Source organism: Charadrius vociferus, unplaced genomic scaffold (assembly GCF_000708025.1).
Source record: "Charadrius vociferus isolate BGI_N301 unplaced genomic scaffold, ASM70802v2 scaffold806, whole genome shotgun sequence".
NCBI classification, from domain to species: Eukaryota; Metazoa; Chordata; class Aves; order Charadriiformes; family Charadriidae; genus Charadrius; species Charadrius vociferus.
Genome location: NW_009649038.1, coordinates 1,740,341 through 1,760,459, shown reverse-complemented (window position 1 = coordinate 1,760,459; position 20,119 = coordinate 1,740,341). Strand labels below are relative to the sequence as shown.

Below are 20,119 nucleotides of genomic sequence, written 5' to 3'. Positions count from 1 at the left end.
TATTAATAATTCAAAGTGAAAATCCTTATAAATTATAACTTTAAGACACTGAGCTAAATAAAAAGCTTAATTACGAGCTGCTTTCTTTTATAGCCAACATCAAAGGAAATTTACAATTGCAGCCCTTATGTTTATTTTGTAGAAGTCAAGTATTAGGGAAGAGTATTCTGACAGAAGCTGTAACCAAACATGTTTTGCACACATACCTTCTGGTAGTATGAATAAATAACAAGAAAACAGGTACTAATTAAATATTTAAGAAACAGATTTGAGAAATGTGCATTTTCAGTTCAACAAATTTGTCTACTCAAAGTTCACGTTTTACTTATACACAGCTCACAGATAAATTTTAAATATTCTAAAACACCACTGGCTGTTTTCTGCCCTTAGAAATCTCGTGAATCACGGTGGCATTCTTTTAATTGGCAGTGCTCCACGGACATGTCAGTGCTTTAGGGGATGTCCCAGACATACAGAAAGCAACTAGGGGTGCATCTTGACCTGTGGTTTCATCTTCTGCTGTGCTCAAGCTGTGAGAATTTATCAGTTAAGCAGAAACCCTCCTATCCCCTACCCAAGTCAGTCATAGTCATAAATATCTCATTTTGCACAAGTAGTCAGCAGAAGCAGGAGAAATCTTATCTTACACTGATTCTTTTCCTGACCTTCGGACGTGCAAGGACTGGATGTCTGTGCAAACACCTAGAGTATCTATTAGTTCCGTTGCAGTAACTAAACTCTTTTATTTCTCTCAAATGCTGAACGAGAAACCAACTCCTGCTCTTCATCTTCTAACCATCCGTTCTATGTGGCATAGACCCTAGGGACTGGTTTCCCTCAATAAGCAAAATCTGGAAACAGATGTTGTGCTTGCCAGTGTTCTCATTTTGACTACAGCAGTTCAAACATACTGTTAGAATAACGGAACACTCTGCTGGAAACAATCAGTGACTTTTTTTTTCCTAATTTCCCATTGTGATTTGTAGGACCTGGGACTGGCTTTCAGCAAACAGAATTTCTGCAGCTCATCAAGTCTTATTCTCATTAAAGAGCTGCTTCTCTTACAGAGAGGAACATTCTGACCTTTAGCGCCTCCATGCCAGCCTGGATAACAGGAGCAAAGATGGTCTCACTCTCGTTAGTGTCTGCAAACATCTCTGGAATCTGGTCCAACAAGCTACGAAAGACAAAAGGATACCGTCTCAACTGGTTAGCGTATCTGGGATAATCCCCAAACATACCTTGTAACATATCAAGTTTCACACAGGAAGACGTTTTCCAGGCAGATTTATATTAAAAAAAAAAAAAAAAAAAAAAAAAAAAAAAAAAAAAGAAAAAAAAAAGAATTTTGATTGCTCAATTTCTTAGTATTCCAGACAGAATAAAACAAAATATGACTTTTAAAATTCTGTGAGATTCACTATTTCAAAGTTGGTAACAAAAAAGAACATACAATAAATAAAATAATAGCTAAAAATTAAAGAGTTCCAGTGTGCTGTATGGACTTAAGAGTCCTTAGATCACATCCAGGTGTGCATCATATACATTCACAATAGGAAAAACATGCAACACGGCACACAGCTACAACCCCCCTCCCATTTTTTGAATAAGCACAGCTGAAGATGCATGGTTTACACCTGGCTTAAGTATGCTTTCAAATTCAGCACTGGGAGGGTGGTGAAACCACTTTTTCTCTGCCTCAGAGGTAGAAATACATGACTTGAAGCATTTGCTGGCTTCTAAATTATTTCAATAAATACGTGTTCCCCCCCAAACCCAATAACACAATTGACTAAAAGGCACAACGCATATCATAAGCAGTCAGATCTTATTCACATATGGAATAATTATACTTTACTTCATAACAACAGATCGTGATTCCTGAAAGTTAACAAGGAAACCATCTAGCAAAGGAACAAAAACTTCTCCAACATCTGAGACCACCATCATCTGAGGCTGAGCTAAGCTGCTTTTTACATTGAAGAAGTGGAGGACTTTGTTGTAAGTGACAAAACCAACTCGAATTGCTGAGGATTCTTCTTGCTCTTCTCTGTAAGAAAAACAAAAACAACTGGTTATAGTTTTGAAATTTTGACCTTGCAATAAAAGCCTGCCTTTAAAATGCAAGACTGCTTTCAGATCATTATCTGTACTGGGAGCAGCAAAGCAAACAACCACCAAGCACATTTAATCTTTGCCTTAGGTCAAATTAAAACACCCTGATAAAATCAACTGCTGTATTATTTACCTTTTTAAAAATACATATTTACGTCAACCCTATCAGCTATGCATCCTCAGGCCCTCAAAAAGTCCCTAAGATAAAGAATAAACCATGTTGTCCTCAAAACATGGACAGGAGAGAACAGGACAATTAGTTACAAGATACAATTAGAAAATCAGCTTTATTTAGAATACTTCGTAATTCAGTGATTGATGCCTAGTAAGAATAGTATCTAGGCTTAAATAATGGCTGGTGACTTTGCTGGGTCAATCTTCTGCTTAAGCTGGACTACTTTTAAGCAGCAAAAGCTGTTAGATCCTCCATAGCTGTGTGTCATGCAGAAAACACGCTACAGAAATTACTCATTATTGCTAGTAAGTTCCCAGGCCAACCAAAGCTAGCGCACTTGCTGTGAGCTACGCCCGCAGCAACACTGCAGGCAGCAGGCTCTGTTTTTGTGGATGCAACTCCGCTAAGCAGTAGCTCACTCTGCTCTTAGTAGCAGGGTACCAGTACTGGTTAGACCCTTACCAGATTTGCCGTCCCAGGTTTACTGAGCTTTCCCCTAAAAGCAAATCCTATTCAAAAAATTGGTCTTAATTACTAATAAAATAGCACCTTCTCGTAGCAGGGTGTTCCTCTCGCAAATGGCAAAGCAAGCCTTTAGCACAAAAAACGCCAGACAGGAAGCCTCTGCTACTTGTAATACTAAGGGTCAGCCCATATGCTCTATACAGCAACATTAAACATTTAAGCAGCCTACTTAACTTACGGTGAGGTGTCACAAACCCAGCAAATACCGAGTCTGTGGTCTAATGCCTTTGCATCTTTTTCATGTTTGAAAGGGTTTCATATTCAGAGTAGTGGACCCTGGAAATCCTCACTCAATTCCCAGCTATGCCACTGACTTAATTTAAAACCCAAAAGGAAATTATTTAATTTCTCTGTGCCTCGGTTTCCATTTGTGAAAGGGGAACAGCAAGAACTATTGTTTAGTCTTACCAGAATGTAGAACTATGTACCACAAAGTTTTTTGAGACTGCAGCAATAGGAACCATGGAAATAGTCGAGCTGATGTTATTATCTTTAGTTTATAAAAGAAGTCACTCATAGAAGGTTATGATTGTAAAAAATTTAACACAAAGAAATATGCTAATTGACAAACAGGATACCATAATGTACACCGACTCCTACAGATGTTACTATCACACCAAAAGAACCTACCATAGTATTTCCAATTATGGGACCCTTAGGGCAAAAAATCTACTATTTATCCTTCACTCTAACCTCTAAAGAAACAAAGGAGTGTTAACAGTCACCACATTAAAGGAGCCAGGGTTTGACAGTATTTATCCTCCTAAGGAGTGTAAAGCCTTGGCCCCTCCAAAATCAATGGCAAGGCCTCCATCCCGCTCCACTCCAGCCAAGAGATTGCATCTCGACTCCACAAAGGCTTGCAGAATCAAGTCAAACTAAAGAGGAGAAACAAGACAAATATACTTTTACTGCAATTCTTGCTTATTTTTTCTTACAGCAAATAGAAAAAACTCAGCCTTCTTCCTGGCTATCAAATCTGTTTGTCTTCAGAGAAAAAAAAAGTAAAAAATACCTCATTGGTAGTTTCACAAGCTTCACCAAAAACCTTGAGCTTGGGAAAGAAATAATTTTTCTTGTCTGCAATCTTTAACTCTCATGGCAGTCTAGAATGTTAATCTACCATTCATGCTTTATGGGAACACAGCTGGATGAGAAAGGGGCTACTTTGATCTATAACAAAACAATATTCTATATTGACCACACTCCATACAGAAGCATTTTAAATAATTCCTCCAAGATATGCTAACTCAAACAGATGCATCATTTCTGAATGTAAATTTCTAACCATCACCAGCGCTTGGACACTATTTTCTTGGTAACATGATTAACAGGGAACATTCAGGAGCTTGACGAGGACAAGGTATTATTAACTTTCTGCACATACAGCACTTTGCTACTTCAAAGAGAAGTATCCACATCATCCTAGTAATCCTGAAGTTGTTATACAGCGGGTATTTGGGACAATTTTTTCAGGTCCTGCTCTTATCTGTGCAGTACATTCTGCCACAATTCATTCAATTTCTTCTATCAGAGTTTTAAAGATTAGCTGTAAATGTAGCAGCCAATTGCCTATGTGGCTCACACACTATGTAGTTCTTTTGTAAGTCTCACAATGAGGTGTCTAGATCATACATACAGAAATGCGCTCAAATGTTTTTATTTATGCACCAAAAAATCATATTTGCACAACTACTTAGCCTGATTTTCTGAGCTCCCAAACACAATTTTTATAAACGCATTTCTCTGTATTTTTCCAAATACTAAAGTTCGAAAATATCTGCTCTAAAGTTTCAAGCAAGCAAATACTGTGTTTTCTGCTGTGCTGCAAGTCTACAAAACCAAAGTTCTTCACACCAGGTCTTGAGCCACCTACCTTAATCCTTTCTTTGCTACCTCGAACTTCTCACTTTGCAGCCACTTTCACAGGCTCACCTGGCACAGGCCTTTACACCAATGGCATTTTTGTGACAAACATTGTTTTGCTACCCCAAGTCTTTCCTCTTAAAGGCCTGAGCACAGAGTGAATTCCCAGCACAGGGCTTTCACCTCATGTGGTAACAGCAGAATATTTTTGCAGATGTCTTTGTCCAGCAACACAAAACGAACACACCGTGACCTTTATCTCAGCAGCAAAAGAAAAGTTTCACCACAAATTTTGGTGGAATGCCTTACTTTTTTTTTCTAATTAATATTGTTTAAAGACAGGAGACGAGTCTGAAGAAACTGAAGAGCCTGCCCTTTCTTTATATTTTTTATTGCTTTTTCAGTGGATGTGAAAACTTTGGCCCTGCAAATTATTTAGCAGGAAATCTCTGCAGAGTGCTGGTGAGGAGAATTAATGTGTCTTTTTTGTGATGTAGATACACTTGCGTTCGTTTTTCATCAACTTTCCCTATTCAAGCCTAGGTGCTTCTAAACTGCAACTGCTTTTTGTTACTACACTCATGCCTTCTATTATCTTCAGAGTCACAACCGATCCAGATGAAAAGCTCTGAGATATGTTCAGGATAGTATCAAACACTTGTGTCTCCAGTATAATCTTCAGTGCCGAAGTACTTGAGAGATGGCCTTACATGGGCATCTGACAAACTAAGCCCCCACCCCGGACTGGAATTTATTTAATGCACAGAGATCCCAGAAGGACATACGATAAAAGATTTTTAACATATCCCAGATTATCTCAAGGATCTCATCTCCCACCCTTCCTCACTTTGCTTCTCTCCAGTCCTTAAGTCTGTTCTCCTTCTGCAAGTATTGTTACTTGGAATGCATTTTCTTCTGTATGTTCTTCAAGCTTTTATATGCTTTTGCTGAGAAACATCTTGTCTACTTTCTCCGACTTTCACTGCTCTCACCTAACTACGTGTGTCTGCATTATTTAAACTTTAATGGAAACTATACTAAAAACTACACTAAAATAATATACCATCATTAATATTGATCAGTAGTAAAACTACTACTGTGTGCTTAATGCTCACAAAGCAAATGTGCTGTACTTCATAAAATGTTTGTCGCTTACAAGATTTGTTCTCCTCTCATATACATACCAGGACAGAAAAGTCTCACAGCAGATCAAGAAGCTTTAAAAGTTTTCATAATTAACAGTAAGAGATAAAGATACAAGCCACCAACACTATGGCTTTAGAGAGACTTGCCATTCTTGAGTATTCTGGTTTTGTTATTTCCCTGTATTTAATGAGAAAAGCAGCACTGCAGTAAATAAAACTACAGCAAGTAAAGTCAAAACTACAAGCTGGGACTTAGCTGATAATACCACTAGGGTTCACTACAAGAAAGGAAAAGAATGCAAGCTACACGTGCAATTAGTACAACAGATTCTTTCCATTCATACAGTAAGCCCAGATCTCAAAGTTTAAGAACTGCCAGCAGTGTTAAAATTAACATTCGGTCACTATCACCCCAAAAATACCTCTACTGTAAATTCTGACATTTTCTGTAGCTTTTTTTCTTTACCTCTCAATGTGCAAAGCTGCATGAAAACTACAGTGCAGTTAGGTAAGCAAAGCACACTGATGCTTCTTTACCTTGGAAGTTTATCTAGCAGAGTCTTCAGTTCGTCACATATGAGTTTAACTAGGCCACTGTTTACATTTCTGTACGATACATCAATCATGAAGATATAAGCTGGTGGCCTCGGAGGCTTGTTGTTCTACAGAAAAAAAATGACCATTCAGAGGGAAAATTAGACAGTCTCCTGTTATGTCAAGAAAAATTTACAGGTGGTACCATAAGGCAATCTAAATACCGTGTTCAATTATTTGAAAAATGCTATGGATCACACATAGTAACTATTGCAGAAAACTGACACACGTCCACCCCTGGGATAAACCATTATTACTGGAAAATAGCATCCTAATAGAATAAAGTATGTAAGGGTAACAGTTTATTAGATAAGATGAAACACCAACATTTTCTGCTGGAATTAATGTTTAAACAAAGTTGCCTTTTGGCTTTTTTCTGTATCCATACTGTTTTTGCATTCCCTATATCAATATGCAATACCATTCTGTTAATGTAAATGCTTAAATTCAGGTTTTATTCCCTCTAACAACTGTTAACTGATTTCTAACCCATCTGGAAACAGAAAATACAATTAAAGTACTGAACCAGAATTAAAATATCTCTGTTCTTAGCAGTATTAAATTGTGATCATCCACACCCTGTCTGTCTTGCTGTCTCATGCTCCAATGCATTCTGTACAGCTGAACTGCACTTTCAGGAATAAGTTGACTTTCTGTAAGATAATCAAAGCATGAGTGGAACATTCAATGTATGTAACCACTGCATACACAGCAGTGACTTGGGCTGGTATGGATTCCTTTGGGAATTCCTCTTATTCGTAACGTAAGTGGCACACAAATTGTGACGTACACTATTGACACAAGTTTCTGTGAGAAAGAAAAAGTGAGATGAAGGTTTTTTGTTTTCAAATAAAGCAACGTAATGCTTAGAGATGTACCCATGAAAAAGATCATATAAAGCAGACATAGCAACAGTAATCATCATACTCCCTAAGATCAGTTTTCCTAATTCCCATTAAGACCAGTAGCGGTCATTACTTGGCGTCAAATTCAGGACAGCTTTTCCATTATACTGTTTCGCTGCCTTCATATACCGAGTTCTGACCACTTAACCAAATTATACTTGTTAAACTAAACCTCTGAAAAATCCATTTAAGAAAAAAATGACCTAACTCTTAAATTACGATTTATTCATAGTCCCTGGCACACTTTAAACTAAACATAATAACCCTGACCTCCCTTAATTTGAATCCTGTAAGTCAGGATTAATTCATGTGAACTAAAACAAGGCAGTATTTTTAAAAGCTGTTCTGTTTTCTGTACTTGGATTCTAGTTTCAAAAACTGTATCAAACACTACCTCTAAACTCTTGTATCGCATCACCATTTATAAAGAATCCCTGTGTAATTTCTGACAAATATATGGTAGAAATGAGGACTTGTGCTCTTCCCACATCCGCTTAGCAGGAGCGCAATAATGCAAAACAGCTGTTATTTGTTAGCATTTTTTGTAGCTGTTCATCCTTGTCATTTGATAAGCATAAAAGGAAATGACTTTTCAGTTCTGGTCTTAAACTGGATTTATGAAAGAATTAAACCTTTGCAACTTGGAGCAAAATGAACAATGAATTATAAAATAATGTTAACTTCTGTAAAATTTAATGCCAGCATTTGCAGCATAAGTGTTAATTTTGTAAGAGATTTCTTTTTTGTAATATTCTAGTAAGTCTATGGACGGGCCTTCGCAACAAGAAGACGGACCGTACTGGATGACTTATCAAGGAAACTGCCTGATTGAAGCTATATGGCAAAAGGCATTGCACTGAATGATGCACTGTGATGATGACTGCATCACACAAGGTTACACTCTGGAGCAGAGAAAAAGAACCGTGAAAATGGCACAGAGCCATTCAGTACACATGAGTTTTCAGAAGTTTAGCTGCCAGAAATCCGCAAAGCTTAACCAAATTTGATGGAGTTACACTGGATGTACACTGAGGATCCCACGCTGTATTTCTGTAATGCCTCACTACAACTGTCTCCCGTTCTGGGGTTTAACCAAGATTTCAATAAAATCTATATAGGTCATCTCAGGGATCTCACTGGATTTTGGAGCTGTACCCTTGTGAGAAAGCGGAATTAAACCTGTTCGTTTACTTCATACCAGCAATAATTTGATGGTCTGAGGAAGTTACTTCATAGCTTTGTAGGATCCAGTTGCCTTTCCTAACCTTATCATGACCTCAGTTCCACTGTCAGGAAGAAAATTCTGCCTGATTTCAGCAAGAACAGAAAAATAGGTCCATACTGTGGACAGATGAAGTCACACTTGCAGTTTTGTACAATGAGCTAAAGTTTGAAAAGTTTAAGTAATTTAAGCTTTCAGAAGTATCAAATACCGTTCGCTAATAAAATCAACTACAATTATTTACAGTGACTTGAGTGGGCTTTGGATTGAGTTCTTCAGTGTGTCAATATTAGGAGCAAGAACCCATTCCATTGTAACTTACTTTGTGGTCAGAATACTAAAACTACTCTTGCCAGGAAAAGATTACATGGTCAAATTCCCTTGCCAAGGTTTTATATATTGGGAAGGCAATTTAGGCATGTGTCTGTCTTCCAAATCAATAGAAGACATGCATCTACAATGCAATGCTGCATCAGAATTTCAACTATATCCACTAAACAGTGCAACATGCTAGGTAGGACCAAACGAACGCCCCAGTTAAAGACTGGTGATCCATGACTTTGCTGTGCAATTTGTTATTCTTACTTGCTAGTCTTATACTCTGCAGCACAAAAGAACAAAACATAATATTGTAAGCTTAAATTCTCTGCTTCTACCTACATTTTCTAGACTGTTCCTGGACACTGATATTCAGCTTACAAGTGCATTTCCTCTACTGCAAATATCTAAAGGATTTTGTTTGGTTTGACTAAAATTGTAAATTAGTTTGCATACTGGAAATACTCACTCGACAATAATCCAAAGTAGCAACATATTCATAAGATCCCAGAGATAGCTCAGGCCTTTCATAGTGGTCTACCCGTCGGCCAATGTGGTCCAGATGTTGAAAGAAGAATGGAGGGACTAAAAGCCAACACAAGAGCAGGAAAAAAACATGGGGAACAACCCAACAACTGCTTTCAACAGATACAATGTACTAATGTATGCTCCTCTGTTACTGATCAAGGGAAGGGTTTAAACACTTACCCAGGTTGCACTGTTTGTTTTTTTTACCCCCACATTGGCTTAAAAGACCCAACCAAAGAAAAATCCACAACATTGTAGTAATGCCAGCTCCTTTTGTATTTGGAGCATATTCCCCTATAAATGCCCATATTCTCCCACCTCTATAATGTCAGGCTTGAGTAGGTAAAACTGCCCCAGGTCATTTTCACAGGCATGAGCCTGTTACCCTAAGGATACAGACTTAACAGCAACTATTTTGTTAGTAGATACAGTCTACTCACAGCTTACTTCAGACCACCTGAGCCGGAGCTCTGCAGAGGGACAGCGGTAAAAACAGCACATTTCCTGAATCCTGTACTGCTTTATGCAAAAATACCACTCCACTGGAAATAGCTCTAGAAAGTTCCCAACCCTGGCCTACTGAACAGCAAAGCACAGTGGGTCCATTATATTTGGAACCTTCTGCAGCTACAGATAAAAAGTGCCGAACTCCAAAGCATTAAGAAACCAAATGGATTTGCCACCAACGATTTATATACAGCTATACAGCTAGTCTAATGGTGAAAGTGACGTCTGGGGGAGGGTCACCTCTGAATTTTAGCTCCTCTTTCCTCAATCAATATATATTTAGAATGCTTATTTCTCACATTTTTGCCTGTAAAAAGTGTATGTGTGTGAGAGTGCAGGGAATAGCTACTTAGTCTGTTGGCCATTTTTAGTCCTCGTTAAAGTTTTTTTTTTTAAGTGCTTTCTGACTTGGATAAAAGACACTCTAGTAATACAAAGCATGATTTAAATGACACTGCAACTTAAATGTCGTTCTTGTAATGTTCACAATGCATTTAAATTTCTCTTTATGAGAGTTTAAATTACTAACAAACTATGAAATTTGTTATGTGCTATGCCTGCACAAACGTTTGAGCGTCAGGCAGAAAAGAAGTTGCAACGAGTCTGTCAAGGTTCACATTTCAGAGCTGAAAAGATTACTGTATTAGGGAAAGCACTATACCGCTGTGATCCAGCTGAGGAAATCCAACTTGATACAAATGTCTAGAAAGGCTAGTTCAGGCAAAGATTTGGGATTTAGCCAAGAGCACAAGAAGAGTTATGAGTCACATGCAGCACACTTGAACAAATATGGCATGGTATCTTCTGTGAAAACCAACACTTGTCACAGTAAGATTAATAGGTTATTTAACCATTGCATCCACAGTCATGGACAGGACTAGGCTAACATGGTTCTAAATATTTGGTTCTTGCTGGACATCCAGATTTCTTAGAAATTGATTTTTTCCACACAAAAGTTGCTTTCAGTTAGCAATACAAGCAGCTTTGTATCCTATGTTGACATAATATTTTTAAATAAAGTTTTGATTGTATTAGACTGGACTTCATGAGTCAGCATTATTTTTCATACATTTGTTTTTTAAAATTGTACTTTACAAATGTTTCTACCTATTTTTCTTGGGTAGTATTTTTTATATTTGTGAAATAGGCCTAGTTACTGCATCTCACTAAACTATTTTCTTATCAAGTCAGCAAATCAAGAAAATAATTTTAGGGATATAGTTTCTTTTTAGCTTTATGGAATTTGTATAAATCACAGATCAGAGCAACATCACTTACCATCGTTTATACAATTGCAAAATCCACACTGGTATCTTCTTCCACCTTCAATAAACTGCATGAAGGGACACATATAAGCTTTGCACCGGTTGCATCGGATTGGTCCACTCTCACCGTGGTTTACAACATAAAGAGGCGTCTAGATGAAGAGGGACATGAAGTTATAAAAAGCAATGCAAACTTCAAACCAAATAAAGCGAGCTAGAAAGCTACTGCTCAGACTGAACTCTTGTTAGAGATCACTTGAGCAAGAGATCATTCATTGTTCAGCATTCACCCACAATCTGCAGTACAGTTCGCTCAAGCCCATCAATCCCCTTAGGGGCTAAATTTACAAGTTCACAGGCCACACTCTGAAGTTTATCAGAAAGAGAGTAAGGATTCACACCAAAAGGCTACAAAGTTTTGAAAGCATTGGATGTTCAGGGCTTCAGGCTGATTTTCTCTGACAAAGCATTTTTACAGCTCACTAAAAGCCAGGTATTTCACCACCTCTGTCAGACTGAACTTTTCCTAAAGAAATCTATTGCTGCGCATATCTTGCAAACGGTCTCTCAAACAGGTATTTGCTAAGAAAGCTTCTTATATTTTTGTCCTAAATGCTGCCCCCCATGCTGCCATGTTACATCATGCTATACCAACGTTTAAATGTTGTCAGGGTCACCAGCTAGACTAGGAGATTGAGAAGAAACACTAATATTTATTGAAGGGAAGTACATACAGCAAATAAATACAGTATCTCAAGCACTTGTCAGTTTAATTACACTGACCATGCTTGCTTATAGTCTCTGCCAAAAACCACAGCTAATGGAAGACATTTTCCAGATGCCTCTTTCAGTAATAACTGTGCAGCAATTGAAAGATTCCTGTGATTATACTTAATGTTAGAAAAGTCATGCTTGAAACCACTAGAAAAATGGAATTTTGCTCAATTCTTTGTGAAACTTTATGTTTTCTATTTTTCTTTTTTTCTTACTCCCTTCAATCCCAACTTAAAATCTCTGAACGTAAGAATATGAAAAGAAATCCAGTCTGGACACTTAACAGATCTCTACAAGATGAAAAATGCTAACAGCCTTTGAACGCTAAAACATTACCACTCATATATTCACTTTTTTTTTTAAATTATTCTGTCTCTTCTTAAGGAATGTACATATTTTATCTATTATACACTTTATCTTTTATTGGAACATACGAGTATTTGAATACCTAGAAAATCATTCAAGACCATTCACTGCTTACATATATTTTATTGTTTGTTTGTATTTTACAGAGACTATTTTACTCATTAGTTTCTCCAAAGGGTTTAATGCTTTTTGCCAAGGATTTTATACATATGAGTAGATTTTTGCTACATGGGTTTTAAGTGCTCCTGCCTGCTCCACTGAGATATTATTTTACTTTGTGTTCTTTCTTCTACAAAAATTGAGTTTAACACAAAGTAACCAATAATGTCAGCTGGCAAGCTATCAGGATCATTTTTCAGACATGAAAGCCTTGGCTATAAAACCTGCTCATCAGCCACAATCACTTAATAAGTTTTAAAACTTCTGGGTTTTGTTCATTACTTGGCAATTTTCTGATTATCGTTCTGCTGTATTAGTTTAATGAGGGCTGCATCTGGTTTGCAGTTAACATTATTATAGTACCTGATGTAGTAGGGGGAAAAAACAGGACTAAAACAACTCTTGATGCATTTATACACATGGATTTAGTAATTTTAAACCTTGCTTTGATACATTTAGCATTATTCAAGAGCAAAGAAAAATTACCCCAAATCATATTTTGAAATACCAAAATTAAGACCTTTACATTAAAAGCATGAACAGGAACAATCAAAACATAAATGCCATGAAGCTTAGAGCCTAGGTGTCTACGTTCTTACACGTGCTTAGTAAATTACCTTTTTAAAGACAAGAGAAATAAAAATAAGGTTTTTTTCCTTGTCTTTTTACATTTGGAGTGGAAATTTCAGTTTTCCCCTCCCTTTAAGTTTCTTTAAAACAAAAAACTACTTAATACAAAGTCCTTTTTAAAATTGGGGTTAGAGCCTTAGTAGCCTAAGGGTTATGTTTGCGAAGATTTACACGCACATTTAACTTTATGCATTAAATGGTTGTCTTGAAGTTACTGAGACTATGTGCAGTGCATAAGGTTAAAACATGTGCTCAGGTCTTAAGAAAATAGTATCCACAGACAATGCTCTGTAAACATATCCTAAGCTGGATTCTGGTTTGTCTTGCCCAAAGGAATAAAGGATGAAACACCAATAAAATCATACTGCAGAAGCTAGCTACTTTTCCTTCCTAATAAAGCTTGCAGGAACTTAAAAAAAATAAAATTAAGCGGAGAAAAAAAAATAATCAATGAAGCAAAACCAAACAAAGCCAAATTTTGTCTAACAAAGAAAAATCCTGCAAAAGCGTGCCATCTTTACCTTTATTGATTTATTCTTTTGGAATTTTTTTTACATTAAATGGAATTTAATTTTTAGTATTTTCTTTAAATAATTTTAAACATTACATCAAAAATGAATATGTCTAATAATAAAGCTATCTCTATGATAATTTCAGCATAATCACTCAGAAAGCATCAAAACCCCCCTTCTTGATGTGAACAACGCAGTTGTGAAAGAAACTTTACCTCAAAAAAGCTGAAATCTCCCAGGGCATTACACTGTAAGACTAGATATTCTACCCATCAAAAGAAATTATTTCTGTTTGGGTGTGTAAACTGCTATTGCATTTCCAACTGCCAAAATAACTTCTGTCAGGGTGAAGTAAGTCTTTTTTAAAAAATAGGTAGATCTCCATGGGAACGTACAAAGATAGATAATACTGTAGACGCATTAAAAAGCATAAGATAAAGTAGTAAGTTTAAACTAATGAATACATAAAATAAAAAAGGTCATAAAAAGACACGGTACTAAATGGTAAAGTCTTGTTTGATGCGCTCCACTCTCTGTAGATGTCACTGTACACCAGAAGATAAAGCAGAGATTTGTTCATGGTCCAATGGAAGTCAGTGGCAAACTCTCATAGGAGCAGGGGAATAAGACAAAACTTAAAAATCTCTTCTTTCGTTTTTGTTTGCTTGTTTTTTTAAAAAATGCAATACTTCTTCTTTTGCCTTTCCACCTATAAAGTATCAGCATTTTCTTTCTCTGCTCTCAAATCTCCACCAATAATAAGTGAATCAATTTAGATATCTACCATAACTATTTGGACATCTGCTATACTTCTGAACTTGCTATGGCCTTACACTTGTCTTTCCTCTCATCTCTTCACAAACCTTAGTCTGATTTGCCTATTTGGACCACCTAATTGAGAACATAGACGGACCTCACAAAAAGGAACACTTCGGTATTGATTGTTGGCGTTTCAACACTATCAAAATATTTCTCAAAACCGATGACTAATCTAATACTTGTCAGCCTCAATCTGAATGAGACACATAAAAGGGATTCCTTTTATGTAATCCGAAAGAGTAGAAAGGCAGAACATTATAGTTTTAAATTAAAGCAAAGGAGGATTGGGCAGAAGAGATGGGAAATGCTGTGAGACCTGCATAAACTTTCCCTTCCCTGGAACCTCAGGGCCCCACTGGAGTGCAAGTCCTGAAAGCCGATCTGATAAACCATAGCTTATCCCAAATATAGCTGTGATAGCAAGGGTTTTATTTTGGAAATATTTGAGCAAGAACATCTCTCAGGAGTCAGAATAGCATCACAAAGCAACAGATAGACATTGGTGGCACAGGTCCAAGATGAAATACATCCATAAAAACTTCCAAAGGGACTGTAACCTGCACTTTAAAGTCTGAGAAAGCTGAACTACTATTGCTTGCTATAAAAATGAAGCCTTGACACTCCTGAGGGTTCCCTGTGATGCCTGCAAAGTATCACCATATTCACATTGCAGGATCAGGGCCACAGCTGGAAATTATAAGTGTAGGAGTAAGGACTGTGATGAAGCTCAAGATGGTCATGGTGCAGCTCTGGAAAAGGCATTCTAAAGAGAAAAATCGAAAGAGAGAGAGAGTGTCTCTGGAGAAGGAGAGGCCTATGCAGACACTGAAGAATACTAGCCATTTATCACACAACAAAATAAAATATATACAGCATCTGTTTTCATTGCCAGACTGGCATACAGACTGGGCTGCAAGAAAACATTCTGTAGCCGTGCTGCAAGACAAATGTCCAATGCGATGGGCACTGTCTACCACAGCTAAGACAGATTCCTATCCGTTCCTTCACAAAAAACCTATCAGTACTGTGACAAGTCTACATTACGAGCTTAGTTTGACTCCACCATCATTTAGGTGCATTTAACATCTCAGCAGTGGAACAACAGGAATGCTATCATATTGAAAAGAGGCCCACACAGCTTGTGAAGACTGGCTACATCCAAGAGAACAGAAAACTCTTTCCATGAGTGTAGTTTTCAGTTAGGTAAGTGTGTCTATCGCACCCTTACTCATCCCCACAAGAAGAGGAACTTGCCGCTAGTTCTTCTACACAATTTTGAAGAACAGTATCACTGGAGGACATGGAGTGTCACTCTACACAAAGTGGCATTGTATACTACACATGACAAGTTGCCTTTTCAACTACAAATTATCTCAGGGGCAAACAATTCTGAAAGTGTGGCCCATGAAAACCCAAGATTTAGGAGATGTAAAATTTCACAACATGTTTAAATGAGGGCTATTTGTTTCAAAAGGAAGAGCATCTCAAAAGTTTGGAGAGCTGCACAGATACGTAACTCCTGATGACTTCCCATATGACTTGAAAATTCCTTAAAATTGTACTCCATGATCAGTAGTACTACAGCAGATTAAATATTTTATACTTCTGATGTACAGCAAATACTGAATACTGTATTTGCATAGCTGATTAACAGAAAAAAAGACACAAAACTGCCAACTATTCAGCCAGGCAGTTCATTAAACAGACAAGCCGTGCAGTTTGCCAGGGCAACAAATTCAGAAAGGCAGTGTTTCTAGAGTTTTTATGCTGACATTGACGCAAGTCCAATTATTAAAATATTCATCTGAGGATTTTAAGATATGCAATGCAATGGAACTTTCTAATAAACACAGAAGACGACTGTTGACCAAGTGTGGTACCACCACCCCAAGTAAATCTTGCATTTAATTAGTAAAGAGATGCGAAAAAAACTCCTCTGGATAATCGAAGAGAATTTTTAATTGTAACACTGATGTTTTGGGGAAAAAAAACTAGGTCAGGAACCGAACTGTCTCTGTTTCCTAGGACTGTTGAAGGGGTTTGTTTTCTTTTATTATACCATCATAGATCGCTTTTGAGAAAGAGTAACCAGTCTACAAATAATCCCTTGGTTTTGAGTTGCTTTACTGATTTGCATTAAAAAGTCAAAGCATTTCCCTTTGTGATGGTCCTACTGTCTTTTATCAGAAGCCATTCTTTCTGAAGACAGAAATTATGTTGCCTATTCTTGGTTTTTAGATGTTGAACACTATCAGCCTCCTCAGCTGATGACTCAAGCCAATTTGGACTATCTCCTCTGCAGGGTTCACAGCTGGTTCAAGTATTTTTCATAACACAGTCCTTTTTCATCTATTTCCTTGTTTGTTTGAAGTAACAGGAGCACGGCTAAAGCATCAATCACGTGATGCAGTATCTCTTGGCTCTGTCCTGATTTTTACAGACCATGTGAAAACACAAGCAGCATGTTCAAACCTTCTTGCTCAAAAACCCTTGAGACCCAGGTTGAACATTCACCTGCATGCACAGCAGCACAAAAAGTACTGTGGCATGGTAGCTGAATTTCAAGTTGACACTGCACATGGGATATGATCCCGTGTGTACTAAAATAAACAGAAAACTAGTTCGTGATTTCAGTGGATCATACCTAAGGCTATCCTTGAAATCCTTACTCAGCATTCCCTTTTTAATGGGAGTATTGCAATTAACTGAATAGAGTTGGCAGTGTGAAGAGTATAAATAAAGGTTATTCTAATTCAACATGAGAAGAAGGATTTGAAAATGTTTGGGGATGGGGGGGGAAATACATATAATAATGATAAAATTTTTATGAAAAGAAAAAACAAAATTGGTTAGCTTTATAACTTCCACATCATACAGGCGACAGGAGAAGGGCTGGTGGAACACAAAACGAGGAAAAGGGTTTACTACCCATGTTTAGGAGAGGCACCACAAGTTCTCCCAGTCATGATCTCAGACCAGGAATATCAAGCGTTAACAAGTCAGTGATCTCTAGTGCTTCTCAGCTTTGAAGTGCTGACTGTTATTTGGATGTACAGACATGCTGTATCTCAAGTGAAGGTCAGCAGCCAGGATTAACTGATGATATAAGCAGAAGCGTGAAATTGGATAATCAAGAAACTGTGCTGAACAACAGACTTTCAAAGTGTTAGCACTTTAAAACAATCAGATCTCAAGCAAGACCTGCCTCAGTCCAGTTTATACTCATCCTAGCAAGAGTGGGAGCTGGTGCAGAGCCACATACACAACAAAAGAACAAAGGAAGGTGTAACAGACAGACAAAACTACCCTAGGCAGTGTTGTCATCGTCATGTTGTTTCCTCCCCTTCCCATTAGCACCCCTCAGGGCGATATGCACACATTCAATCACATGAGAGAACTCAGGTTCATGCCTGTACTAATCCACAGCTCCACTTCCCACATATCTGTATCACAGATAGTCCAGCACTGTGGTCCTTGACTGAGATTTTTAAGCATGATTGTCACACTAGGTGTAAAACCATTGAAAAAATAAGACAGGCAAGTTTTAGGAAGCTTCTCTACAAAAAACGTAAGTAATAATTACAAGGGAGGTTGTTTAGCTTTATTGATCACAAGAGTTTCACAATAAAAATAGCAGTTTGATTTTAAGTGATTTGTTCTCTGTCTGGCTTGAAATTCATTCAGCACAGAACAAAATAAAAGATACTTAGCCGTATATTTTACAGCAGTAAACAGAACTCTTAAAGACACCTCATTCAGGCATCATTTTTATTTTTTGCAGATCACTGCAGGAGAGCTCTAGAGGATCTTCAAAATAGCAGACAGAATTAGGGCTCCAAGTACTACCGACTTCTTCTTGACAGGCCCAGTCTCTTACATGTGCTGTATGGTCACATCAATGTTAGTTTACTCTTCCATAACAATTTTCAAGATTGCTAAATAAATCATAAATCTAACACCACAGTTTAAAATATAGGCCCAGCATATAACGTACAAAGATAATGGGTGCATTGGCATATCAGTTCTGTTTTAGAAGGTCAAAGACCATTTAATGCAAACACAGCTGTGACCATTCCTAAGACACTCTAGAATATGCTTAGGATAGCCAATCAAGCAACACTCCAAATAGTACTTGTGGAACACGCAGCTCTAGGGTTAGGGAAAAAAAATCTTTAAGTTTGTAAATAAATCTAAATGTAGCTTAGTGATTTTTGAAGCAACACTTCTCCTAGATGAAATTCTGCATCAGAAGAACATTATCAATGTTATTCATGTCTTTGTAGCAAGAACAAAAGCAAACCCAAACTTTGGATTTCATGACCACTCTGGCCTGCTGGGCTATCGTCGACTTTAGAGACCAACTATGTGGGTTTTTTTCTTTTTATACATACACACAAACATAGATGGATAGACAGACGTGTGTGTACATATGCATGCATGTGTATATATATAAAATATTTTTCAGCATTTGATAGAAAAGCAATTACTGACTTAAGATCAGGCATGAAAGTCTGATGAACTGAGGGATTCTTTCCTTCTCAAAAACGTATAGTTGTTTCTCTTTTGTTAGAAGGCATATGATTGTTACTTTTTAAATTGACTACTCATGTTTGCATTCCTGAGCGCTTTCTACAATAGGAGCTCTCTTGCTCCTATTTTTGCACAGCCAAACATATTAAAGAAACTTTAACTAGAGAAAAAGAATAGACAAGTTCAAAAGCGTTTTCATTGGAAGTGGGTAAGATACTTCTGCTTACCTGCACACCTTCTTGAGCAATGTTTATTAGTAAACATGCATCTAAGGCTAATTAATTTATTTCCACTGAAATCAGAACGAATTGGGCATACTTAAAGTGTCATGCTGCATTCACAAGCCAATTACAGCTCAATTGCCACAGGAGTACTTAGAACGCGTAAGGAGAATTTTTGTTGTTTGAACAAAAAGCAGCACTGAACATCTTCATCTATGAAGCAAGGATATCTGAGATGAGTTTAACACCCTTTTTAAAAGTCAAGTCCTTTCTACAATGTTAGTTCAGAAGGTCAATAGCAAAATTAGCTGTTACTTCAAAACTACCACATCAGGTAGGAATGCTCATACTCTCTTCCAGGAATACTTTCACTACTACAATAGCTGGGATGCTTCAAGCAGACTCCAAAACCTCCAAACATTAATAATGTCTGTATGCAACCATCCTTCTCTCTTTTATTAATACCGAGCTACAGTTGAATGTCACAAGTCAGGGGCTGTGCAGAACTGAGTTATGAGCTAAGCAAACCTGCGAAGGGCACAGACCTGTTCTGTTGCTCCTTTACACTAGGGCTGAGGAGGTAAACTATGCTTCTCTTTAGCAAGCATGGATTACACAATTCTGTTAAACACCATATGAAAAAGCAGCTCCCTCCACCTATTTCCTGTCCTACAAGAAGAGGAGCTTCCCTTCACACAGAATCAATGAAGGGACAGTCTGTAACAGAAGGCTTAGTCTCTCCTGTTTTTTTACAAGACAGCGTTAGAGTCTGCTGTGATTGCGCCCTTGATGCAACCTGGTCCAACATTTGTTTGATAAAAAGAAAAAAAAACAAAACACCAGAAACAAACCAACCAACCACAACCTCCCCACCCAAAATCAGCTTCCTATCCGACTTTAAAAAAAAACATTTTTTCTATGTAATTGCACACTTTATATGGTT

The 20,119-nt window shown here is 37.4% G+C and overlaps 1 protein-coding gene across 1 annotated transcript in view; it reads right to left on the bottom strand.

The window, feature by feature from the left end:
* The window catches only part of SEC24D (SEC24 family member D), a 48,770-nt gene that overhangs the window by 7,877 nt on the left and 20,774 nt on the right, over nt 1-20,119 (bottom strand). Inside the window, exons 8-12 of the mRNA XM_009887888.1 lie at nt 11,179-11,317; nt 9,335-9,450; nt 6,364-6,488; nt 1,859-2,050; nt 1,084-1,177 (exon numbers count right to left, since the gene is read on the bottom strand). Of these exons, the coding sequence (XP_009886190.1) occupies nt 1,084-1,177; nt 1,859-2,050; nt 6,364-6,488; nt 9,335-9,450; nt 11,179-11,317 (666 nt within the window). The remainder of the gene's footprint in view (nt 1-1,083; nt 1,178-1,858; nt 2,051-6,363; nt 6,489-9,334; nt 9,451-11,178; nt 11,318-20,119) is intronic.